This window comes from Misgurnus anguillicaudatus, chromosome 7, assembly GCF_027580225.2.
Source record: "Misgurnus anguillicaudatus chromosome 7, ASM2758022v2, whole genome shotgun sequence".
Taxonomy (NCBI): Eukaryota; Metazoa; Chordata; class Actinopteri; order Cypriniformes; family Cobitidae; genus Misgurnus; species Misgurnus anguillicaudatus.
In genome coordinates, this window is record NC_073343.2 from 27,035,708 (window position 1) to 27,062,373 (window position 26,666).

Genomic DNA, 26,666 nt, shown 5'->3' on the forward strand with positions numbered 1-26,666 from the left:
TGGCATATGAGCACAGAGTTGCCAGGATTTGTGGACAGAACCCAAACACAGCCAGCTGATGAACACACAAGGACTTTTATTATAACAAAAAAAAAAAAAAAAACATGACAATAAACAGACTAGACAGGACTGACACTAAATTTACCAGGAACTTGACTACTTAACAATAAATCATTTAACTTACAGAGTATACACAGGTAAGGTACAAAACAAACCAGCACAGGTCAGCAAACACAAGGGCATTAAATGGGGGATAAATTATGACAGATGACAGCAATGAATTAATGACAAGATAATTAATGAGGAGACAAGGGGGTGGGGTCAGGACACGAGACAGGAGAGCACACGGCATGTTGAAAACAAGCAAAAACCACATGCCTCCTCACAAAACACATTAGGCTGTCAGGATCCTGACATAAGGATAGAAAAAGCATGGACAAGAGAGGCATGATCCTGACACAAAGAAGACTTTGTTTTTCGTAACTCTTTCTTACTGTACTTTTCCTCCTTTGCTTTATTCACTGTCTTGTCTCAGTAAAGCAGCAGGATGCATGATGACTCACTGGCTGTATAGGCACAGATAAATCTCTTCTTGTACTTTGCTTAATCTGGCCCCTGTGTAGTGATGCCTTTGAACAGATTTAGAGTGATTATAGAGGCTTGTCATGGGAGCTCATTAAAATCAACTACGAAAAAATCTAAAAGGGGGGCATGCAAGAAGTAAGTATACAGTATGTCAGGTAACGGATAATTTATTGGCAGTCCAACCATTTCTGGTTGTTATCGCAGACATAAGCCACGACGGTTTGATCAAGACCAGGTCTTGAATCACACTGAAGGGGCTTATTTCGCGATAACAACCAGCTGCCTGTACATTATCCTGCTTATTGCACGGCTATCTATCTCATAGGTAAAGTAAGGAACATTAACTCATTCCTCGCCAGCCATTTTTTGAAAAGTTGTCCGCCAGAATTTTTTGTGATTCTCACAGAAGTTTCACAAAATGCCTTCCAGAAAATGTTCTTCTTTAAATATATAAACATACAAATATATAAAATGAAAGAACAGACCCTCTGCTTTCAAACAAACAATAAACAAACAAACAAACACAACGGGGGGAAAAACGTTTCATCCTATCTATATTTTTCTCTGCTTATAAACTCTTAAATATGGGTATTTTTCTTTAATTATACAATTATAATACAATTAATAATAAACAAAAATTAGCAAAAATCTGAAATAATAAAATTTTTGTGAAGGAACTTTGTTAGAAATTAGATTCAGAGCGATTATCAATCTAGTGGATATTGCGGTATTGCAGATTAACATAAAAATTCATCAGGAACACTTTTTTATGCAAATGTTTTTTTCTTAATTGACGAGATACTCGTCAGTGACGGGGAACGAGTTAAATATTGATTTTTAATATATAATTTTTCAATTTTTAACAAATGCAGACCTTCCATGAGGAAAATACATTTACTTTCGGTTTTACGATAAGACAAGACGTTCAAATGTCACAACACATTATTTGGTTTAATCATTTGTTAATACTTACCTAAAGGATTATTAGGAACACCTGTTCAATTTCTTATAAATGCAATTATCTAATCAACCAATCATATGGCAGTTGCTTCAATGCATTTAGGGGTGTGGTCCTGATCAAGACAATCTCCTGAACTCCAAACTAAATGTAAGAATGGGAGAGAAAGGTGATTTAAGCAATGGCATTGTTGTTGGTGCCAGATGGGCCGGTCTGAGTTTTTCACAATCTGCTCAGTTACTGGGATTTTCACGCACAACCATTTCTAGGGTTTACAAAGAATCGTGTGAAAAGGGAAAAACATCCAGTATGCGCACGCAGTCCTGTGGGCGAAAATGCCTTGTTGATGCTAGAGGTCAGAGGAGAATGAGCCGACTGATTCAAGCTGATAGAAGAGCAACTTTGACTGAAATAACCACTCGTTACAACCGACGTATGCAGCAAAGCATATTTGAAGCCACAACACGCACAACCTTGAGGCAGATGGGCTAAAACATCAGAAGATCCCACCGGGTACCACTCATCTCCACTACAAATAGGAAAAAGTGGCTTCAATTTGCACGAGCTCACCAAAATTGGACCATTGAAGACTGGAAAAATGTTGCTTAGTCTGATGAGTCTCAATTTCTGTTAAGACATTCAGATGGTAGAGTCAAAATTTGGCGTAAACAGAATGAGAACATGGATCCATCATGCCTTGTTACCACTGTGCAGGCTGCTGGTGGTGGTGTAATGGTGTGGGGGATGTTTTCTTGGCACACTTTAGGCCCCTTAGTGCCAATTGGGCATCGTTTAAATGCCACAGCCTACCTGAGAATTGTTTCTGACCATGTCCATCCCTTTATGACCACCATGTACCCATCCTCTGATGGCTACTTACAGCAGAATAATGTCACCATGTCACAAAGTTCGAATCATTTCAAATTGGTTTCTTGAGCATGACAATGAGTTCACTGTACTAAAATGGCCCCCCCAGTCACCAGATCTCAACCCAATAGAGCATCTTTGGGATGTGGTAGAGCTTCGTACCCTGAATGTGCATCCCAAAAATCTCCATCAACTGCAAGATGCTATCCTATCAATATGGGCCAACATTTCTAAAGAATGCTTTCAGCACATTGTTGAATCTATGCCACGTAGAATTAAGGAAGTTCTGAAGGCGAAAGGGGGTCAAACACAGTATTAGTATGGTGTTCCTAATAATCCTTTAGGTGTATAATGTCATATATGTTATTAAAAGACATATTTATGTGTAATATTAAACTGTACCTGTCAAAATGATTTTGCACAAAATGGTTTGCTGGCCAATCAGAATCAAGCATTCCAACAAGCCGTGTAATAAATAATCTATACCATGAAACTATAAGATTGTATGATGCCAGACTGGAAAACAATTGATCAGACCCATTCAGTCCTTCATTCGTAGGTGAAATGATTTAATATAATCAGTTCTTTTGCTATTTTGCCTTAGGCAGGGCTGGTATTAATAACAAAGTTATTTTATTTCCCTTGAGACAGGAAATTTTATATCTTATGCAAATTAAGAAATTTCCTATGCAACAAGATCTTAGTGTTAACCTCATCCGAGTGTTGATCTTGAATTTTGGAAATGCATATTTAGTATATTAAAGTAATAGTGTATTACATTCACATGCCTAATGTTTATGACTAAAGGGCCTCTTATTGCTTATCACTGATTTATGAGAGCTTGTAATAAATATAAGAGCAAAGATGTCAATTGTTCAAAGTTGGACATCACTTTTGGCCACTGCTATAAATGATTTATGAATCACATACTAATAATGGTTAATTCAACATCCTTATTTTTTCAGGATTTCAGCGTATGGAGCCGCAGGTGGCAAAGGAGCAAAGAACCATAACAAGCGCTCACATGGTGTAATCATCTCAGCTATCTTCCCTCTGGAGGCAGGAGAAATACTCTACATCCTAATTGGTCACCAAGGGGAAGATGCCTGTCCAGGGGTGAGTGATAACATTTCTCAAAACAGGAAATGAGTCTGAACAATAAAGTAGTGCATCCACATTTTTATGTTTTTTATGTCCTCCAATATATTTGTTTTTCTTCAGAGAAACGACCTTACCCAAAACATTTGCCTGGGCGAGTCTTCTATTATCGAAGTTAGTTTGGACAGTGACGGTGTACCTTTGGATGTGGCTGGGGGTGGTGGTGGCGGTGGGGGAGCTACTTACATTTATCGAGTAAGGTTTTACTTTTTCTCTCCTTGCATCTATAAACGCATTCATCACACTCTTGCAAGTCCCCTTAAGGGAATCATGTGGACAACAGTCTGATAGCGTCTGTCTAGACAGGCATTTTTGATATATGTTGAAATCATTTAAAGTCGAATTGGAACGCTGAAGGAAGCGAGGGCCCGTCTGGAATCACAGTAGGTTTTATGTTTACTGCGATTTAAATCTTTTTTTGGGATGTCTGGGGGCAGATGGAGAACGGGGAAGCAGTCCCTTTGCTGATTGCGGCAGGAGGGGGAGGAATGGCCTACCTGGAGGACCCTGAAAGCAGCCTGGAGCAGATGTTTCTGGAGCAGTATGAGACTGAGATGGCAGCCGCAGGTGTCAATGGCAAAACTGGAGCTGCAGGTGTTTTTTAAGCACATTTCACTCTTATATTTATTAACAAATTTTTTAAATATTAATAGATCTTAAATACTATTTTATATTGTAATATTATCATACCCATCCCAGTCTCACGGAGTTGCGTATAAATAGCACAAAGTGTGAAAATCGTGCAATACATGCGCCAAATTCCACTTTGGCGTGCATATGATACGCCAGTCCTTTCCATTCACTTAAATAACGTATCTTTTTTGTTGTTTTATTTATTGGTTTCTAATTTTTTGCTATCTTTTTAACATTTTCGCTTGGGTTTAAGGTTAGAACTTTTTGTTAAATAAAAATTACATCCTAACCAAACCCCAATTCTAACCCCAACTCCAAACGACCATGGCTTAAAGGTGCAGTGTGTAATTTTTAGAAGGATCTCTTGACATTAATGAAAAATATTATACAAAACTATATTATCAGGGGTGTATAAAGACCTTTCATAATGAACCGTTATGTTTTTATTACCTTAGAATAAGATGTTTTTATCTACATACACTGAGGGTCCCCTTCCATGGAAGTCGCCATTTTGTGCCGCCATGTTTACAGAAGCCCTTAACGGATAAACTTTTTTTATTAAGTTGTCTCCGACGACATGTTTGTCCGATGGCGGCAAACGTAGCTCCTCTATGCGTCCTGAGCCGTTGGTTGCAATGCGCAACCTGACCACTAGTTGCCGCAAAAATTTACATATTGCACGTTTAAATATAGACAAAAACATGGAGAAACCTGTATATTAAATAACCTCCTTAAGCAAATCTGAAATCTAACCCTAAACCCAAGCGAAAATGGTTTTAAAAAAAATTGAGAAAACAATAAATAAAACGACAAAAAAGATGCGCTGTTTAAGTGAATGGGAAGGACTGGCGTATCATATGCACGCCAAAATTGAATTTGGCGTATGTATTGCACGATTTTCACATTTCGTGCTATTTATACGCATCTACATAACACTGGGTAGTACATATATTTAATTATTTCATGTAATATTTCAGAATGTATAACATTTTTATAATCAGTAACCACAAAAATGTAAAAAAAAAATTGTAATGTCGTTTTTATATAATAAAATAATCATATTCAGTGTCGACCGGTGACTTCTTTATCGAGGGCGCACGAATGTGAAGCTCGTCAAAACATGTATTTAGCCCGTCATGTGTGGCTCGTCATGTCAAAATAAAGCAATAAACCCCGAGAAGCGGTGGGTTACCAGTGCATTTTATAACAGCTAAGGGGCGTTGTTAGTGTCGTGGAAAAATAATACGAATACCAGGATCTGTCAATCAGAGATGATTTATTTCCTTGCAAGGATTAATCGGATACAGAAAGAAAGACAATATGTGAAGAAAGTGAGGCAGTCTCACATTCTCCTTACATTATATAGTGACATTGGATAGTACAACCCCCTATGCTTATTCTATCAAAACAACTCCCTATTAGGGGTTGTTGGCACGTCTAGGTGCTTATAATTATCTTACTCGTCAGCTATCTCTAAGCAGGTTGTTATATACATATGTTTTACTAAGCACATCATTACATAAAAACTCCTGCACCTTAACCCAGTCCCAAACTCGAGCAGACTTCCTGTGCAAGCTCAAGTTCCTGTTTCACCAGATAAAAATGAAATGTCAGACATAAATCATAAGGCCTTACTTGAAGCATAAAAACAAAGAATAAATGCATAAAGAATAAATTCCCATCACATTAGGCACGACGCGAAGCGGAGTGCCTAAACCCCCTTAGCTGTTATAAAATGCACTGGTAACCCAACGCTTCGAGGGGTTTATTGCGTTTATAAAACGGTTACTTCATATGCATAACGTTAGCGGGATTTTATAAAATAAAACACAAATAAGTTGTAATTATATTAGTATAAATATTACTCTTCCGCCAAACAAAGTAGTTCCTCAGAATCAAGTGTGGCTGCAACAGAGCGCAGTTCACAAACAACAGAGACGCAGCAAAGGCACAATGAAAATATGATTAAAGACTGTTGTGTTTATTTTATAAATCATCATTTATCTAATTTATACATTAACATTTATATCGTGCAACTGTTGAAGTGATAATCAAATATGTGTGGAAGCATGCTTAACTTTTTCCCCGTCAGCGTTTTTTTTTTTTAAGTTGCCACCCAGTTTTAGTTGAATGCCTTACAGAAAAATGATCTTCTATAAATAAACAAAAGATATCAAATGAAAGAACAGTCCATCCGCTTTCCAACAACATCAAAAAACGTTTCATCCTACCTTAATTTGTTGTCTTATCAGTTATCACCTCTCAAATTTTCAGCTAAATGCGGAGATAATTCCATTTTTTTGAAGAACTTTGTAAGAGATCAGATTCAGAGCCTGATAAAAACACACGTCACGCTGAACAACGCTGTTGTGTCGAGTGAATGCCTCAGTGTTTAAGTTGGATAAGATTGCCATCTTGTGGATAATAGCGTAAATATCACTAAGACAAAAAAACTTCAGAGAACGTTTTCTCTTTATTGATGAAATGTTTTATTTATTGACATTTATCTGGATATCGCCATAATTGTGCAAAGGTAGAAAAATAAAAAAATGATTAAAGACTGTGGTGTTTATTTTCATAAATCAATACGCAGCAACAGTGGCACAGTGATACTTGTGATGCGGTCTGAACCGTGGGTTTACCGGGGTATTTTATCACGGCTTAGAACGCGTTTCAACCAATCAGAATGAAGAACCAGAACGAGCCGTTTTATAATGTGTCTTTTGCTCATCATGTAAACCTATGTGCATCACGCGTCATGTCAGAATTGTCAAAAGGGGTTTATGATGAAAGAGACGCTCGCATTTGCCAAAAACTCGCTTATTCTCATGTGTAATCAGAGATTCGTATTAAGGTAGTATCTTGTGAGTATTTTGTGAACGTGCGCATATCTTTTATTATAAACCCTTTCGATGCATGTGCAGCAGGCACGTATTTTGACATAACGCATGATGCACATAGGTTCACACGACACGCCGAACACATATTTTGAATTCCTGCCCCTCGAAAGAAAAGTCACCGGCCGCCACTGCTTATATTTAAATATTGCATGCCTAGTCAATCACACATATTCAAGAAAAGGCTTAGTTTCTGGTCTCAGTCACTAGTTTTGTTTACTGTTTTGAGATCGAAATGCGTTATTGAATGCCAACAGTTACTCTGTGGTTTGGATTTGGATAAAGCATCAAGTATTATTCCAATAAATTCGTGCTAATCCCACATCCGTGTATATTTTATGGGGTAAAGTAATTCCATTAGCCTACTGATCAGGTTTTTTCGCAGTCTTATTGCCGTTTCAGTTTAACCATCAGGATCACATTATCTTGTGACAAAGCTATGAAGAATGTTTTGTGGGACAGGCATACACCACACACAGAAAGCCAATGTATAAAGTTTTTTCTTTTTTAAAGGACTAATTTTCCAGCTCCCCTAGAGGTAAACATTTGATTTCTACCGTTTTGGAATCCATTCAGCCGACCTCCGGGTCTGGCGGTACCACTTTTAGCATAGCTTAGCATAGTCTATTGAATCTGATTAGACCATTAGCATCATGCAAAAAAATAACCAAAGAGTTTTGATATTTTTCCTATTTAAAACTTGACTGTTCTGTTGTTACATCGTGTACTAACACTGACAAAAAATTTAAAGTTGTGATTTTCTAGGCAGATATAGCTAGCAACTATACTTTCATTCTGGCGTAATAATCAAGGACTTTACTGCTGTAACATGGCTGCAGGAGGCGCAACTATATTACGTAGTGCCCAAAAATAGGCCCCTGTTATTTTCGGCTGCTGTGTAATATCATTGCGCCTCCTGCAGCCATGTTACAGCAGTAAAGTCCTTGATTATTACGCCAGAATCAGAGTATAGTTCCTAGCCATGTCGGCCTAGAAAATCGTAACTTTTAATTTTCTGTCTGTCTTAGTACACGATGAAACTACAGAACAATCAAGTTTTAAATATGAAACTATTGAAACTCTGGTTATTTTTTTGCATGATGCTAATGGTCTAATCAGATTTAATGGATTATGCTAAGCTATGCTAAAAGCGGTACCGCCAGACCCGAAGATCAGATGGATGGATTACAAAACGGTAAGAATCAAATGTTTAACTCTAGGGGAGGTGGAAAATTAGCATATTAAAAAAAAGTGGAGTGTTCTTTTAAGAATTTTTACTCAAAAATATATCCTCCTCAATTTAAAGGAAATTTATAGACAGAAATGTCCAATACTGTGTAGGCAGGCAGCTCAGTTTACTGCATGTGTCTGTGTTTTTGTGTGTTTAGGTGGAGGAGGAGGATGGAACGACTCAACTTCTGACTCCAGGGCAGGAAGATCTGTTGTTGAAGGAGGACAAGGAGGCTCATCCTGTCCTCAAGCTCTGGAAAAGCTAGGATGGGCTACATCCGGAGGATTTGGAGGAGGAGGTGGTGCGTGCACTGCTGGAGGGGGCGGTGGAGGTTACAGAGGTGAATTTCGTTTAAAATATTATTTAAAAAAAAAAATTCAGTCACACACCATTTTATTTTTATGCCTCTGTAATTAAAGTCTGGAGGCACAACAATTGAATGAATCTTAATATTGCCTACGCTCAGGTGGAGATGCGCCACTTTTTGATGGTATCACAGCAGATGGACAAGATGGAGTCTCTTTTGTTCACCCCATTGGGAAGATATTTCTTCAACCACTGGCAGGTCAGGCTTTCCTGATCTTCAGTGTCTGTCCTGTATGTGCACAATATACAGAATTGAATCTGCAATGACTTTCACAAACTGACTAAGGGCCCTATTTTAACGATCTAAGTGCATTGTCTAAAGCGCACAGCGTATGGTCTAAGGAGGTGTGTCCAAACCCACTTTTGCTAATTTAACGACAGGAAACATAGTTTATCCGCCAAGTGCACGGCCTAAATGGGTTTTTCCTATTCTCGTAATAAGTAATGGGTGTGTTTTGGGCGTAACATGCAATAAACCAATAAGAGTCTCAGCTCTCATCCCCTTTAAGAGCAAGTTGAGCCTGGCCCCATGCCTAATCCCCACTTAGAAAGCAGAATTTGTAAACTGAAAAACTAAGCGGAGGAAGAAGACCATCAGTTTAAGATTAATGTTAAAAAATAGTGTTGTTTTTATTTGTATTAAAAAAAAAATTATTATTAAAACTTTTAAAAGCCGTTTCTTTCAGTCATAGAAGTAAAAATAGCATGCTTTTAATTGCTGTAAATGTATTGATATTCTACATAATCATTGTAATCTCAAAAAATTGTTTGCAAATATGCAAGAAAATGTTTGTACTCTAAAAATACCTTATTTGTAACAATCAGGAGATAAAGAATTTACAAACGTGCAGAGAGCTGTTTCAGCACTCGGACAGTGCAATGTTTTTTTAAAGCATTACTTAAGGGAACAGTATGTAGGATTGTGGCCAAAACTGGTATTGCAATCACAAAACTTGTGGCTAAAACTGGTACTGCAATCACACAGCTGGTGGCCAATACACAAAATGACAACATAAACATCAGTTGAGGGCAACAACTCCACTTTTTAAATGACAATATCCTGGCCAGACCACTGTTGTCAGTGATATAAGTATTTGAAATAAAAATGATTTCTTAATGTCTACTTGCATATCAGGGCCATTTTATGAATAATTGATATAAATTTCTTACATACTGTTCCTTTTAAAATGTTTCTCACCATATCCACAGGTACAAAATCATTATATACAATAAATCTGTGTGGTAGCATTTAAAAAAAAACATTTAAAAATAAATTCATTTGTTTAAAGCAAAGCATTTATTTACTTACCAGGCTACAAGTAAAGCAGCTCTTTGCGCCTTGTAACGTCTCATAATCGGTCCTCATTTATGTCCAAGAGACGCAATAATAATATTTTAAATTTTAATCCTTAAATTTTTGTGTATTTAAAATCGGTTTTGTGCTGCTGCACATCCATGTGTGTGATAAGCAAGCGCACGTTTTCGTCCCGTTTATAGGCGCATATTTCTAACACGCTCATTAAATAGCAAAACAATATCGCACCATTGACTTTAGACTTTAGACCAGGTGTTTGTTGGTCAGTGGCGTAGTCTATTTAAGTTGCCTCAAAATAGCAACGCGCCAACAATGCGCCAGAACACACCTCATTTTCAGACCAGAACGCCCATGAGTGCAAAATTGGGCGCAAATGCATTTGCTATTTAAACAACGTGGCGCTAAACCAGGTGCATTGCACCAGGTGTATGATAGAGCCCTAAATGTTTAAGCAATATGGTAAATATTAGCTTGCGATCGTTGTTTATTTCTTATAGGGTTGCTGTCCTAAGAAAGGCCACACACAATAAACCACACTGATTCAGTAATGGATGTAAAAAATGGGAAAGTGCAACTTGTGATAGATAATAAGAGACCTTACGTTACTTATTGAAGTTGGCGCCACTGTTTATTACTGCAAGTATGCTTGGAGTTTAAGAGCCATGACTGACTGTTTGCATGAGGACTAGTACTTCAAATATAAAATGAACTACAAAACGACTTGAACATTGACATTTGCTGTATTTTAATTTTTTCCCTATTTGCTGTATTCCAGCCATGGAGAGTCATGGAGAAGCTGAGATCAAGGTGTATCTGAATTGCAGCCACTGTCAGACCCAGAGCTGTAAGCGAGATGAAGATACCAAACTCATCTTCTGCTTGTGTGACAACGATGAGGTGCTTGCACCAGACAACGTCACTTGCTTAGGTAACTAAATACCCTGTGCTCATTTGTTCCTTAATCAATGCATTATTTAAAAGATGTAATTTATTACTGTTTATCTCCCCCCTCAGTTGTTCCACTGGGGTCTCTGGCAGATGGACCTCCCTCCCTGATATTTATCCTGGCGGTGATCGCGTCCACGGTCGTAACCGGAGTCGTCCTGACCTGCGCCAGCCTCACTCTCAGTAAGAGACTCTTCCAGTTCTGCGTCAACTCTGTGCCTTCAACCTTTCATCGACTCTGACATGACCCATTTTCAATCTCTAAGTGTGACGCTAAACAACAGACTTAGTCATGTACAATTATAATTCCCAGAAGAGCAAATGCATCGATGCTTTTAGAGCTGGCGGAAAAGAAAAATAGTAAGGACGATGGACATCTGTGAAAATATAACGGGAGTTAGTGGCTTTACTTTTGTTTTGTTTTTTTCTTTTTATACCCCACAGATATTTTTTGGAGTTAAAACATATAATAAAATAATATACACTGGGCATTAGTGTTATAAAACATAAAAATGCCTTAAAGCTTTAAAAGGAGCCAAATGTGACATAAACAAAACTGTGACATGAACACATTTTAGGGACAATCTTATAAAGCCAGGCCAAATTTGATTTAGCACTTTAACACTGTGAGAAAGAATCAGTTGATGCATTAGGGAGCGGGTTACAATAGTAGTAACTTATACAGTAAAATCTTATGTAACATATATAATGTCCCCTATAATGTTATATGAATTAACTGCTAATGAGACTAATCATAATCACACTTGTATTTACATAAAATATTCAATAATAAATCAAAAAATGTTTTTTTAATATTTTTGTTCAAAACCCAAAGGAAGCCTATTCTTATTGCTTGCTATTTTTTACATGTATACTGTTGCACATTACCCCTTAAAGGAATAAGCAGGGAACTAAGACATGTGGCTTGTTGCATAAACGTACTGTAGCTGCAAAGTTAAAGGCGGGGTGCATGATCTCTGCCAATGTTGATATTTAAAATCACCTACAGTAAAGCAACACGCCCCTACACCAAAAGAATCGTGACCTTCTTTTGATAGACCCACTCCACACATACGCAACGCAGGCAACGATGTCGGTTAGCAGACACGCCCCTTACTGCTGATTGGCTACAAGTGTGTTTTGGTACTCGGCCCGACTCCCTTTTCCAAAGTGTTTTTCAAAAATATGCACCCCGCCTATAAGACCAAACTAGCAATTAGTAAAGTAATCAAACCAAACTATCGAGTTTATGCAACTGAGTTTAAACAGTAATGACTATTCTTGATAATACAAATGAGATGACTAATTTGTAAGACAGCTCCAAGTAGTTTATGCAGCCAGCCAGTGGACTTCTTTCATCATTTAAACAAGAGCTGTTGGAAAGGGCTTTGAAATTAATGAATGTACATAAAAAATTAAGCCAATTTTTTCTAAGCGTTCTCTCGCCGGGCTTTTTTGTAAATGCTCACTCGCCGATCAATATCTCGATATTGATAGCTGCTATTTAAAATCTGTGTTTTGCACTTGCTATGTTATTCAACATTTATTTTCCAGTATAGGACAGTGAGGGAATATAGAGGGTGTATTAAAACACTGTCCCTTTAAATGTGAGCATCTTTTGGAATGAATGAGGATATTATGAACCTTTTTCTATTCAAAATTAACATGGTGTAATACACTCACCTAAAGGATTATTAGGAACACCATACTAATACTGTGCTGCCTTCAGAACTGCCTTAATGCATGGCATTGATTCAATAAGGTGCTGAAAGCATTCTTTAGAAGTGTTGGCCCATATTGATAGGATAGCATTGCAGTTGATAGAGATTTTTTGTGGGATGCACATCCAGGGCACGAAGCTCCCATTCCACCACATCCCAAAGATGCTCTATTGGGTTGAGATCTGGTGACTGTGGGTGCTATTTTAGTACAGTGAACTCATTGTCATGTTCAAGAAACTAATTTGAAATGATTCGAGCTTTGTGACATGGTGCATTATCCTGCTGGAAGTAGCCATCAGAGGATGGGTACATGGTGGTCATAAAGGGATGGACATGGTCAGAAACAATGCTCATGTAGGCCGTGGCATTTAAACAATGCCCAATTGGCACTAAGGGTCTAAAGGGTGCCAAGTAAACATCCCCCACACCATTACACCACCACCAGCCTGCACAGTGGTAACAAGGCATGATGGATCCATGTTCTCATTCTGTCAATGCCAAATTTTGACTCTACCATCTGAATGTCTCAGCAGAAATCGAGACTCATCAGACCAGACAACATTTTTCCAGTCTTCAACTGTCCAATTTTGGTGAACTTGTGCAAATTGTAGCCTCTTTTTTTCTCTTTGTAGTGGAGATGAGTGGTACATGTTGGGGTCTTCTGCTGTTGTAGCCCATCCGCCTCAAGGTTGTGCGTGTTGTGGCATCTCAAATGTTTTGCTGCATACCTCGGTTGTAACGAGTGGTTATTTCAGTCAAAGTTGCTCTTCTATCAGCTTGAATCAGTCGGCCCATTCTCCTCTGACCTTTAGCATCAACAAGGCATTTTAACCCACAGGACTGCTGCATACTGGATGTTTTCATTCTTTGTATACTCTAGAAATGGTTGTGCGTGAAAATCATAGTAACTGAGCAGATTGTGAAATACTCAGACCGGCCCGTCTGGCACCAACAACCATGCCACGCTCAAAATTGCTTAAATCACCTATTTTTCCCATTCTGATATTCAGTTTGGAGTTCAGGAGATTGTCTTGACCAGGACAACACCCCTAAATGCATTGAAGCAACTTCCATGTGATTGGTTGATTAGATAATTGCATTAATGAGTAATTGAACAGGTGCTCCTAATAATCCTTTAGGTTAGTGTAATGTTAACTGATAATTGCTTTATTATTATGAGATTAGTATGTGATGTTTCTGGTGTCATGGCCTAATTGTTAGAGAGTCAGGCTTGTAATTCGGGAGGTTACGACTGAGGTGTGTGTGTTCATGACTTGCAGTGCGTGTGTTCACTACCCACTGGATTGGTTAAATGCAGGGGTCACACTTTATAAGTATGGGGTTACAATACATTGGTCATTACGTCACTTCACTTATAATGCATTTTCGCTATGTTTTTTGCCTTTGGATTATGAGTTATGGATTTCATATCACAGCTATAGAGAATGTTGGTCTGTATATCAGACTTGTGTGTTTCTTTGTTCAAAACCTTTTGAATATGACTGAGGTTTGTTTGTTGAAGCAGTATTAACAGTATGTATATACAATGGAGTCTCTCACTATAATGGCCGTCATTAATAACAATATATTTTATATTTGACAATGCTAAAAATCAAGGATTTCCCCAATGTTTAAATCCATATTGACTTAATTCTGCACTAACTGTAGAATGCTTGACATGTTTTTAATGTCTTTGTAAAATAAATAAACACTTGCCATTACCCAACCCTTCATTCACTCTAGAACGACAAACAGGTGAATTTGCTATTTTTGCGCAAAATATTTAAACGCCAAAATCTGCGGGGTTCACTGTAAAGAAAGATTTGTTGTTTCAACTTAAAAAAGTTAGTGTTTGTGCTGCCTTAAAATTTTGAGTTAATTTAACTTAAAAAGACCCCCATGTTAAATAATATGTTTACAGCTTGGTAGAAAAAGTGTAAAAGTTTTTGGTCTATATAGCTTATATTGCCCTTCGTGACAACAGTGAAGGGGGTGAATTTTTATTGTAACTAATTCGTTTAAATTATATTAAGCTTTAAGTTTTGCATAATGAAGGTCGTGGCCACTTGAGTGACGGGTGAACTGCCACTGCTGTCCCTAGAATCGAGTTTCAGCAACCAGTCATCTCAGGTTTACCCATGTCCTGCTTTACCCAGTTTTGGGGTCTGCCAACTATTGGCTTCATAAAAATTCTTCACAAGCCTATGGGTGATGTCACAGACACTACACCCATTTTTAAGTTGAATTCACTCCAAATTTTAAAGCAGCACAAACTTTTTAAGAAGTATTTAATAGAAGAATTTAATGTCCAGGTATTCATCCACTTGCATGGTACTGTCGAGTACACTTTTAAAAATAAAGATGCTTCATGATGCAATATAAGAACCATTTTGGGCTACATGGTTCTTTTTGTTTTACAGAATAGGTTCTTTGTGGTGCAAAAAAGGTTTTTTGAATTATAAAAAAGTAGGAATGAAACGGTACCTTGAAGAACATGCCAAAAATGTTTCTTCTATGACATCATTGCTGTGAAGAACCTTTTAAGCACCTTTTATTTTTAAGAGTGCAGTTCAGAAAGTGTCAGAAAGAGCAATGCGGGACAGATCCAGCAAACTGTGCCAGATTGCAGCAGTCTGTTGGATCCTAAACAACCCGGCACTCTGTACAGATCCATACTGCGACACGCAAATCTTTCTCAGAACAGTTTTTTTAATGCATTTGTGCTGTTACCTGATTTGCATGATTCCTCTCTTAAATTATTTAAATAACATACAGTAGGGTGTGCAAATGACTAGTGTTTTATGAAATGCAATTACTCTCTGTCCATTTGTCTTAATTTGACTGATATTATGTATAAAACGTCAATAAACAGAATATATCTGCTTAACACTCATGCACAAGACCAAATCAGCAGACAAAGATCTCTAGGTCCTCAGATTGCAGTGCTCCATTGGAGGTTAACTGTATCTCCTGAGCTCTCCCCCATGCAGGTTGGTAGTCTTTGCTCGGGTCACCCCTGGTCAACTTCCTGCCGGCTTCGCGCCACTGAGCCAGCAGCCCGACGGCATAAGGGGACCTCTCACCTCCACGCAGCGCCCTCCCTGGCAGACTACCAACCTGCATCTGGGACATGGGCCGCCTCCATTGAGGGTGAGTCCACCCTGCCCCATTGACTGCTGAAAGGACCAGAGTTTCAGCCCATATAATTAAGAAATCTTCCTGTCAATTTCTTAATTCAAAAGTAAAGTCTTTAGCGGGGGTCTTTTTTATTTCTTAATAGAAGAGACATTGATGCACTTGGTTGTTCTGTTTCTTGGAATCAATTGTGTTTGAAAATACATAAAAAAATAATTTGAAACCAATGAATATGAAACAGGTGAACAAAGACTAACAAAAACATCAGTGTTTTCTGATTTCTGTTTTGTCTCATTGCAGTCTATTATCGTAAGAAGAACCACTTGCATGCGGTCAGGATTCGTCTGCAGAGCCCGGAGTACAAACTCAGCAAAATTCGTTCTTCCACCATTATGACTGATTACAACCCTAACTACTGCTTTGCTGGCAAAGCAGCCTCACTAAATGAGCTAAAGGAGGTGCCACGCAAGAACATTACACTCCTCAGGTACTCTTCATCTTTTATATGCTACCCTCCAAAAGTATTGGGACAATAAAGTAAAAAAAATATGGGTGATTCTCGCGTAATTAGACTTATGAGGTGTCATGAAACATTTTGCTAAAAAGTAAATGCAAAGTAAGAGTATCAACATAAGAAGCATACAGTTACAAATATCTCTTCAGGTACTATTTTGCACATGATTTTAAATGACATCACACAAACCAATTTTGTTGTTTTTTACACATTTAAGGGAAAAATTTTCATTACCGCAACATGTCCATGACTGGAACAAATTTTAATCATTGTTTAAGCCCTCAAAGAACTAACATTTAAGAAAAAATAGTTGTAAGGGACATAAATGACTTGTGACACTCAAGATGGCTACCAGGTAAGCAGTTCTTATTTTTTATCTCCAGATAAAAGTTGAAATTTTGTTTGCCTAGGCAACTTTTTAGTTCTCATTACCGAAACTTGAGTTTGTAAATGCATATATTTTATGTAATATCATGTTGCGGTAATGATAATTGTTGATAATGATAATCAAAAAAATGTAAATAATTCTATAGAAAATATTTTTCAAAGCTCGCGTAACATACGCTGTTTCTGCATTTCTGATGTTAATCTGGAGTACTTATAGAGTAGTATGACGTCCTTTTTATCTCTGAAGAGTCTTTAGTTTAATCAGATTTATAAAAGAAAGATTAGCTTTACCGAATCTGAAAAAATGAAAAAGGAGGAGTTACTACCGCGGGTGGAGCGAGTACGAGTCATGCAACACTATACAACACTTGTAACTTATGATTCACTACATGTTCGTGTCATTTATTTAATATGCATTAGGGATGCACCGAATCCAGGATTTGGATTCGGCCGAATACTGGGCTTTTTGAGGGGGTTCGGGTTCGCCGAATCCTAGATTTTTTTTCCACCGAACCGAACCCTAGGTTTGCGCTATGCTGGTCGACGTCACGCGGCCGTTGATTACACACATCAGGTGCTGACGTGGAGATGAGCTTTATCTTTCGGTGAGCCTTAGGGGCTGGACACACCAAAACTTTAAAACACGGCTGAAAACCCCTTGAGGACGCCAAATGCCAGCTGTTTTTCAGTTGAGCGCTTGGTAGCTGTGATGCTTCAGCTGTGAGCCGGTTGGTTGCTGTGGTAATGTCCCGCCCCTCCTCCACTGTAATTGGATGGCCGTGTGAAAACTGACATTGACGAGCGGAGCTTCTCACTCAAAGTTGAATATGGTTTTCAGCGCGGAGCTGCTTGCTTATTGGAAAAACGAACGTGTCACAACCTATTTTTTTACGGTCTTTGGTCGCAACGCATCGCTTTCATTATGCATAGGCTTATGGTAATTGTCAAAATACTTTTCCAACTTGTCATCCTGGCATAATGTACAGTTAAAATTAAATAAAATGAAAAATACACTGCTGTGGACGTTGTTTACTTCATTAATGTGTTTTACTGTGTTAATGCAATATGGATGCGAGTAGGATTCGGAATTCGGTTTCGGATTAGGCCAAATATTAAACAGTGGATTCGGTATTCGGCCGAACCCAAAAAATCTGGATTCGGTGCATCCCTAATATGCATGCGCATATTTACAACATAAGACTTACCGCATGCAACTACTGACCCGGTTGGGAAAATCCAGTGCATCAAACACTAACGCAAAACTCCGCTGCTACCCTGGATAATAAACTATATCCATTGTTTTCATAAGGCTGGATTTCTTTTCCTTACATCCAAAAACACACTTCTTCTTTCGTGCCATTGTTGAGTTTTGAAACAAAGCTGTGTTGCGTGATAAGATGTTTGCAAGTGCTAGCGTCTCCCGCTGATTGACGGGTGGGCGGGGTTTTCCGGGGGAAGTGCCCATATAAAGAAGTGATACTTATAGAAAACCCCTGAAACGTCAGTTGGACCTGCAATCGAAAAAACTTTCCGAAACTTGTACGAACCCTGGCGAAGTGCATTCACACAGAAATACTCTGTAACACGCCCAACTGCTTTTTTGACACTTTGCCTACGTTTAGCATGAAGAAACAACTCTATAACTGTGTTAATAAGTCAGAATGCTTGAAATACCATTGAACCCCCCCTTTAAATCCTCTAAAAATAATGGTTATAGTAAGTTCAGACCTTAATCTTATATGTGCAAAAAAATTTGGCTTCAAGGGCGTTTTAAAAAATCTGATGCTGGACACCTTCTAAGTCTGGATTTCGTGAGAATCACCCATATGAATCCTTTGGAATACTAATTTAATGCTGCCGATGTACTGAATAACAACACTATGTGAATGATTCCATACTTATTTTTGTACTTACAGTGTGTACTTTTTCTTTGATCTGCAGGGCATTGGGTCACGGGGCCTTTGGCGAAGTATATGAAGGACAGGTGTTGGGTATAAAAGGAGACAACACTGCTATGCAGGTCGCTATAAAGGTGAGTCTTTCCAGATCTGCCTTTGAATGCTTTTGTTGTCTGGTCCTGGTTGCTCGTAATTGGGTCTGTGTTTTGTCACTATGACAGACTCTTCCAGAAATCTGCTCCGAACAGGATGAGATGGATTTTCTTATGGAGGCCCTGATTATGAGGTAGACTTGGCTACAGTTGTTATAGCCACACATGTGTGGTACAGATTTTCAGACATTATCATTCCAGTCCTTGAATTATTCTATTCTTTCCTTTTTACTACATATTTGGGTGATTCTCGCGAAATTAGACTTATGAGGTGTCATGAAACATTTTGATAAAAAAAGTAAATGCTATCAAAATAAGAAGCATACGGTTACAAACATCTCTTCATGTACTATTTTGCACATGATTTCAAATGCCATCATACAAACCAATTTTGTTGTTTTTTCCACATTTAAGAGGAAAATTTTCATTACCGCAACGTGTCCATGACTGGATTTGGGTTCTTTGACATGGAAATATTTATAATTAAAAAATCTAAAAAATTAAAAGGTTCAGTGCATATTATACTATAAACATTTACAGTAAAGAAACATGTGGTATTTGGTGATCATTGGTAAATTTAAAGACAATAATAAGGAATGTAAATGTGTCCAAGACCAATTTTCTCATCCTCCGCAACAATTTTTAATCATTGTTTAAGCCCTCATGGAACTAACATTTTAAAAATATAGTTGGAAGGGACATAAATGACTTGTGACACTCAAGATGGCTACCAGGTATGCAATTCTTATTTTTTCTCTTCAGATAAAAGTAAAAATTTTGTCTGTCATTTTACCTAGAAAACTTGTTAGTTCTCATTACCGAAACATGAGTTTGTAAATGCATATATTCAATGTAATATCATGTTGTGGTAATGATAATTTTTGATAATGATAATCTAAAAAATGTAAATAATTCTATAGGAAATATGTTTTAAATCCTCTTAAAAAATGGTAATAGTAAGTTCAGACCTTATATGTGCAAAAAAATTGGCTTCAAGGGCTTTTAAAAAATTTTGATGCTGGACACCTTCTTAGTCTGGATTTCGTTTTCCAGGTTCACATCTGTTGTTTGTTTTTGTTTGTGACGAATACCTTAGATTACATCTTCTTTGGACAGATGACAGATGTTTTGTAAAGATTTATAATCATTTTTATGGCAAACTGCATTATTAGTTAATGAACATCTTATCGTACCTACCTAAACCGCCTAATAATGCATGCAATTTTAATAATAATGATAATAAATGTTCCTAAATTTGAAAAGGATGATAAAATGTTCACTACTGTTCTGTAATGTCTTATTACACTCTCAGAAAAAGGTACAAAAGCTGTCAGTACCATTTCAAAAAGTACACATTTATACCTGAAGAGTGCGTATAAGTACCTCAAAGGGACATAATAGTACCTCACAGGTACATATGGTACATACTGTTATCTTTTCAAAGGCTACCATCCAGGTGACAGCTTTTGTACCTTTTTTTCAGAAAGTGTTACCACAGTCACCATATTGTGCCATACACAGGCCTCCACTTGACTTACACAATGCTATGCTGAATATTATTAATGGACCAGTTATCATTACATACATTAATTAGATTAAGATGTATACAATATTTTATACAAAATTGTGACAATTAAAATAAAAAATTATGCCATCATTTACTTACATTTACTTACATCTTGTGTGGAAATATTCAAAAGAATGAAAGTATTTAATGAAAGTAAATGAGGATTGGGGCTCTCAGTTACTGACACATCCAATCTTGTGTTTTATGGAAGTTGTATAGGTTTGGAAGAACTATCTCTCTTGTGACACACATCTTCATTGTAAAACTAATATTAGGACTGTCTTATGATTCGTTTGGATTTATTTCTCGACTGTTTTCTGTCTCCAGTAAGTTTAACCATCAGAACATTGTGCGCTGTATTGGAGTCAGTCTGCAGATTTTGCCTCGCTTCATCCTGCTCGAACTTATGACAGGAGGAGATTTGAAGAGTTTCTTGAGACTAAACCGACCCAGAACTGTGAGTGTTTGTTAATATCATACTTCATTTTGTCATTGTAATTATTTTATTTTTTGATGCCATTTTATTTGATAACAAAATATCAATTCAATGAATATTTATTATAAAGAAAGCCAGTGTAAGCATACAGTACGTTTTAATCAAAACATTTCACTAAAAGGAGTTGAACTTTGGGCCAGATTTACTAAACGGGCCAAATAAGTTTAATTCCAAAGAAGCTTGATGGAAGTGATAATATCTGCGGGTTATTAACTTAAAAGGTGCAACACAACCTACTAAAAGCAGCGCAAATCAGTTCAGGGTCGCAAATAAGCAGATGAGGTGCGGGTGATCTATTAACGCCTGATGCACTTGAGTTCAGCACCACGGACATCGCAGCTGTGAAATCCCAGCTAGCAAAGCCATAGTACACTGAAAAGAACCGGATGACAAAAAATTAAAATACTCTCCTCACATAAATTTTGCGTCTGAAAGTGAAACTCTTAGAAATGCATATGCAATACGGTCAGTCGCAAAAATAACTAGACCACACCTTTTCAGCTCTAATTATCCACTGTGCGTCTTTGGTAAATCCCCACAGTCGTTATTTAACCATAAAATTATGGTTTGCCCTGGCACAAGCTGTTAGTGCTGTTCCTTTATGTCAGGTTTTGAAGGTCCACTGTGTAGATTTTAGCGGCATTTAGCTGTGAGCAGTGTGAAACGTTACTTTTAAAAGTAATGCATTACAATATTAAGTTACTTTCTCAAAAAAGTAACTATTTGCGTTACTTATTTACTTTTCATGGAAAGTAATGCTTACGTTACATTTTAAGTTACTTTTTCTTACTTGGCTGAGGCTTGATCTCTTTCAGGCCTTGCAGGTGTTGTTTATGATTGCAAAAATGTCAAGCTCTGGCCTGCCATCTCTGTTTCTGACTCAAACTGTTCTGCTCAGGCGCACAGAGTGCGTTATTCTACATTCATATATTCAGTTTAATTCAGTACATTATTTTATTTTTAAAATGAATTAATTAAACTGAAAAGTAACTCGCATTACTTTTTTAAAAAAGTAACTCAAATATTAATGTTTACATTTATAAAGTAATGCGTTACTTTACTCGTTACTTCAGAAAAGTAATATTATTACGTAATGCGCTTTACTTGTAATGCGTTACACCCAACACTGGCTGTGAGTTTGTGAATTGCAACCAACTGCTCAGTCCACAGCTCACCCCTCTCTTTTGAGATGCTACAGTAGATACCACAGGACAAGCATGTCGTCATCTGAAACAACGTAGTGATAAAACGCACTCTCAATAGAACAGTTTGTCCTGTTTAGGGCTACTGTTAAAACATGGCTGCAGAAAATGGCGACTTTCATGTAAGGGGACCCTCGGTAATAAAAACAATTCAGTACATTTTGTAAGGTCTTTATACACCATTGATAATATAGTTGCATGTATATTATATTGCATTTCTGTCAAGAGATCCTTCTAAAAGTTACACAATGCACCTTTGAATCAAACCCATGAGCGATAACGCAATGCTGTAATAGTTGAGCTACATGAACCCCACAGTGTTTATATCTGTATTATAAGCCAGGCATATGCCTCTTGTGTGTTAGTACTCTGTACTCTGATGTTATTTGTACTTGATACTTTCACTCTTGAACACTTTACAGTTGTTAGTATCTCATCCCACAGACCCAGCCCTCTTCTCTGAGTATGCTTGAACTGCTACACATGGCAAGAGACATTGCACTCGGCTGTCGCTACCTAGAGGAGAATCACTTCATTCACAGGTGAATACAAGCTTGGATGAACCTAAAACAGCTTCACTGTCTTATTAAGTTAAAGCAATATGTTCCACACCTCTCCTTGACGTGTGCATCAGTGAGTCACGTCTCTATTTTTGGTGCTCTGTTTCAGAGACATCGCAGCGCGTAATTGCCTTCTGACCTGTCCTGGTCCAGACAGAGTGGCCAAAATTGGAGACTTTGGGATGGCTCGTGACATATACAGGTGCTTTTATCAAACCAATGACCTTGCATTCTGTTTGTTACTGTGTAATAATGCATGAAACTTGCTTTACAGGGCAAGTTACTATAGGAAGGGTGGTCGTGCTATGTTACCAGTGAAGTGGATGCCACCTGAAGCCTTCTTGGAAGGCATTTTTACCTGCAAAACTGACACTTGGTAATAACCAAATTGGTTTACCTTCTTGTTGTCATCAGTGGTAAAAAGCTATTAATTTTACAGCATTGATGTTATGTCTGTGATTCAGGGTTTGTTTTGGGTGTATAAATAGCTTAAACTTACAGTGGGTGATTGTTTTTCTCCAGTTGTCAGCTGCGCAGACCCAAAGCCATTATGTTTAATTTGTCTCCATCTGCAGGTCGTTCGGGGTACTGCTGTGGGAGATTTTCTCTCTTGGATACATGCCTTATCCGTGCAAGACCAATCAGGAAGTATTGGAATTTGTAACAGGGGGAGGTCGTATGGATCCTCCTAAAAACTGTCCGGGGCCAGTGTGAGTAACACTGACATAACTTCTGTTTATTCTCAACTGAATGACTTACTGTTAGCCATTACCAGCCTGATGTTATGGATATTCTTAAGTAACTAGTAACCACAAGGTGGCTAATTCGTATAAAATTAATTTGTATAAAATGCTTAATTAATCAAAAAAATAATTGATGAAGCTCCACCCCTAGCCCCGCCCCTAAACCATAACTTTTGTTCATTCTCAACTGAATAACTTGCTGTTAGCCATAACCAGCCTGATGTTATGGATATTCTTAAGTAGCTAACCACGAGGTGGCTAATTCGTATGAAATTTAATTTGTATAAAATGTGTAAATAATCAAAAAAATCATTAATGAAGCCCCACCCCCTAGCCCCGCCCCTAAACCCAACATCAGTTGGGTGAAATCAGATCATACTTAAAGGAATAGTTCACCCAAAAATGATAATAATGTCATTAATGACTCACACTCATGTCGTTCCAAACTCGTAAGACCTCCGTTCATCTTCAGAACACAGTTTAAGATGTTTTATATTTAGTCAGAGAGCTTGTTGACCCTTCATTGAAAATCTACAAACGGTATACTGTCCATGTCCAGAAAGGTATTAAAAACATCATCTAAGTAGCCCATGTGACATCAATTTAGAATGTGTTGAAGCATCGAAAATACATTTTGGTCCAAAAATAAAAAAAAATACGACTTTGTCCAGCATTGTCTTCTCTTCCGCATCTGTTGTGAAGCACATGCAGGAGACTAAACTCACGTGAGTGCAAGTGACGCGGATGGTGCGCCCCAGCTTTTTTTTTTTTTTTGTGCGCCCGGGCTTCGTTTACAGTCTGAGGGAGACGCACGCTGTAAGTTTAGAAAAAAAACTTTGCAAACATGTCTGAGAATAACACGTCATCCACGTCACTGCAGTCACGTGACTTTAGTCTCGCGCATGCGCTTTACAACAGACGCGGAAGAGAAGACAATGCTGAATAAAGTCTAATTTTTGGACCAAAATGTATTTTCGATGCTTCAACACATTCTGGCTGGCCCACTGGTGTCACATGGACTATTTTGATGATGTTTTTGTTGCCTTTCTGGACATGGACAGTGTACCGTACGTAGATTTTCAATGAACAAGCTCTCGGACTAAATATAAAACATATTACTTTAAAACGTATGATTGTTCGAATTCATACAAATTGACTACCTCGCAAAATAATTATGAATTGCCGTGAGAATGTGTTGCAGTTAGTTATTTAAATATAAATGATTTGTTTATGTAATTATTAATATTTTGACTTTGTTTTAGTTATCGGATTATGACACAGTGTTGGCAACACTGTCCAGAACACCGACCGAACTTCACTACCATTTTAGAGAGGATCAACTACTGTACACAGGTACTGCATAACAGATCTACTATAACAGATGTACCTATTCTGCACTCCATTTTCCCACTTTAACCTCATCTTTCAAACACCCAGGACCCTGACGTCATCAACACCGCTCTTCCAGTGGAGTACGGTCCGGCTGTGGAAGAAGACAGTGGCACTGTCATCCACCCAGATGGATCTGTCCGCATGAGTCCTCTACTAGCGGGGCACTCTATGTCCCAAGATGCTTGTTCCCAAACTGGCATCTCCTGCCAATCTCCACAGGCCCTCAAGCCACATTTGCAGCCACAAAAACCACCCCAGCTTGCACACGAGGTAGGAACGTACCACGAAACACTGGAGCAATGTTGGGCTGAGTCTGGTGCCTGTCCTGGACAATGGCTTCAGGTCCCAGACCACCGACCGTGCTCCAGAACCAGCTCATCATCAGGTAGCCAGAAGCTGAAGAACAAGACTAAAAATCTGTGGAACCCCACCTACGGTTCCTGGGTTCTGGAGAGCATTGGTCGAGGCAAAACAACCCTGTCCCACACAGAGTCCATGCCTCCATCTTGTAACCCTACATCAACCACTGTTCCAGCCTATACTACAGAGTGCGGTGATCCAGAAGTAGCCGATGCAATCGTCTCTATGCCCAAATGTCCGCCTCCATCCGCTACGTCCTCCCCAACCAACTTTAGACCTAAGCGTCCTCCACCAAGCTTGGCTTCTCGGAAAGGTGCGGAAGTGTCTACAGGAGGCTCGCTTGCTGCGGTTATGGACTTGGCAAAACTCCAGAGCTTCCCGTGTGGCAATGTAAACTATGCTTATGATGAGCAGAGCTATGAAACGGAGAGCTTGCCCGTGCTAGGGGCCAAGGACGTGGAGCCCAGCACCACATCTTCACTGGCCGCTCTAGGCCTGGCCACAACCGTTACCCAAAAACCCCTGGTCAAGCGTCACGCTAGCTATGGACATGAGGATGTCAGAAGGTACACCCAACCCGAGAATCCCATGAGGGACAGAGATTCTGGCTTTTCACTGTCGGAGGACCTTAGTGTCACCTCGGTGTAGCATTGCAGAAAGGTCTGACTTGGACAGCAGTAGATATGGGAAAACACCCAGCACCTCATTTTGTTTGGCCGTAAACCTTTATCAGCTGTTTTTTGGGTTTTGTTTTAATGTGTTTATGCTAGTTGCCATGTATTAGCTAAAAGCGGAATTTCAGGTTATAGTACTGCTAGTGGATAATCGTAAGAGAGAGTGTTGTTTTTGTGGGTTACCAAAAACACCAAAGAGACGGAGAGTCGGTGTAACTAATTTTTCTCTCCTCTTAATGGCTGATGGTTTCTATGGAAACTTGGCTAATAGCAGCCCCTTTAAACTGGATTCTCCTCTGTTGTCTACACTGTAAAGACACATTACGTTCACTTTATGGATCAGCTTAAATTACAAATCCTACGTGTTTCTGTTTTCTACTGATTAATTGTTATTATTAATACGTATATTTATGTAAGTTTAAAGGTGCAATGTGTAATTTTTAGAAGGATCTCTTGACAGAAATGCAATATAATATACATAACTATATTGTGGCGGCTACCGTAGCTTCTCATTGTGTTTCGAAATTGAGGTTGGTTGCAATTCGGAATCTCACCACTAGATGCCGCTAAATAACACATTACACCTTTAAATAATTAAAGCCATGTTTCAAGCTTATACTGTGTAAGATTCACAACACCTCGCACAAACAGACAATATATTCCATGCCACAAAACAATCAATGCCAAGTTGCCTTTCGGAGGAACTTGTTTTGTTCATTGATCTGCCAAACTGAACTTGATTTCTTAAAGGAATAGTCTACTCATTTTCAATGTTGGAATGTGTTGTTGCCTTGGCTGGGAGTTGTTGATGCATCCCTCTGTCATCTGTGTGCGTGCGCGTGGGCGCTGGAGCGCGCTGCGACACTTCGATGGCATTAAGCTTAGCCCCATTCATTCAATGGTACCATTT

At 38.4% G+C, this 26,666-nt stretch overlaps 1 protein-coding gene across 1 annotated transcript in view; it reads left to right on the forward strand.

Annotated features, from left to right (window-relative positions):
• ltk (leukocyte receptor tyrosine kinase) overlaps positions 1–26,666 on the forward strand; it is a 67,941-nt gene extending 41,275 nt beyond the window's left edge. Inside the window, exons 13-29 of the mRNA XM_055172008.2 lie at positions 3,376–3,526; positions 3,632–3,763; positions 4,006–4,162; positions 8,487–8,669; positions 8,796–8,894; positions 10,786–10,938; positions 11,025–11,138; positions 16,112–16,298; positions 18,654–18,744; positions 18,832–18,896; positions 20,657–20,786; positions 22,472–22,569; positions 22,697–22,789; positions 22,862–22,963; positions 23,163–23,297; positions 24,593–24,683; positions 24,768–26,666. Coding sequence (XP_055027983.2) covers positions 3,376–3,526; positions 3,632–3,763; positions 4,006–4,162; positions 8,487–8,669; positions 8,796–8,894; positions 10,786–10,938; positions 11,025–11,138; positions 16,112–16,298; positions 18,654–18,744; positions 18,832–18,896; positions 20,657–20,786; positions 22,472–22,569; positions 22,697–22,789; positions 22,862–22,963; positions 23,163–23,297; positions 24,593–24,683; positions 24,768–25,730 — 2,944 coding nt within the window. The 3' untranslated portion in view covers positions 25,731–26,666. The remainder of the gene's footprint in view (positions 1–3,375; positions 3,527–3,631; positions 3,764–4,005; positions 4,163–8,486; positions 8,670–8,795; positions 8,895–10,785; positions 10,939–11,024; positions 11,139–16,111; positions 16,299–18,653; positions 18,745–18,831; positions 18,897–20,656; positions 20,787–22,471; positions 22,570–22,696; positions 22,790–22,861; positions 22,964–23,162; positions 23,298–24,592; positions 24,684–24,767) is intronic.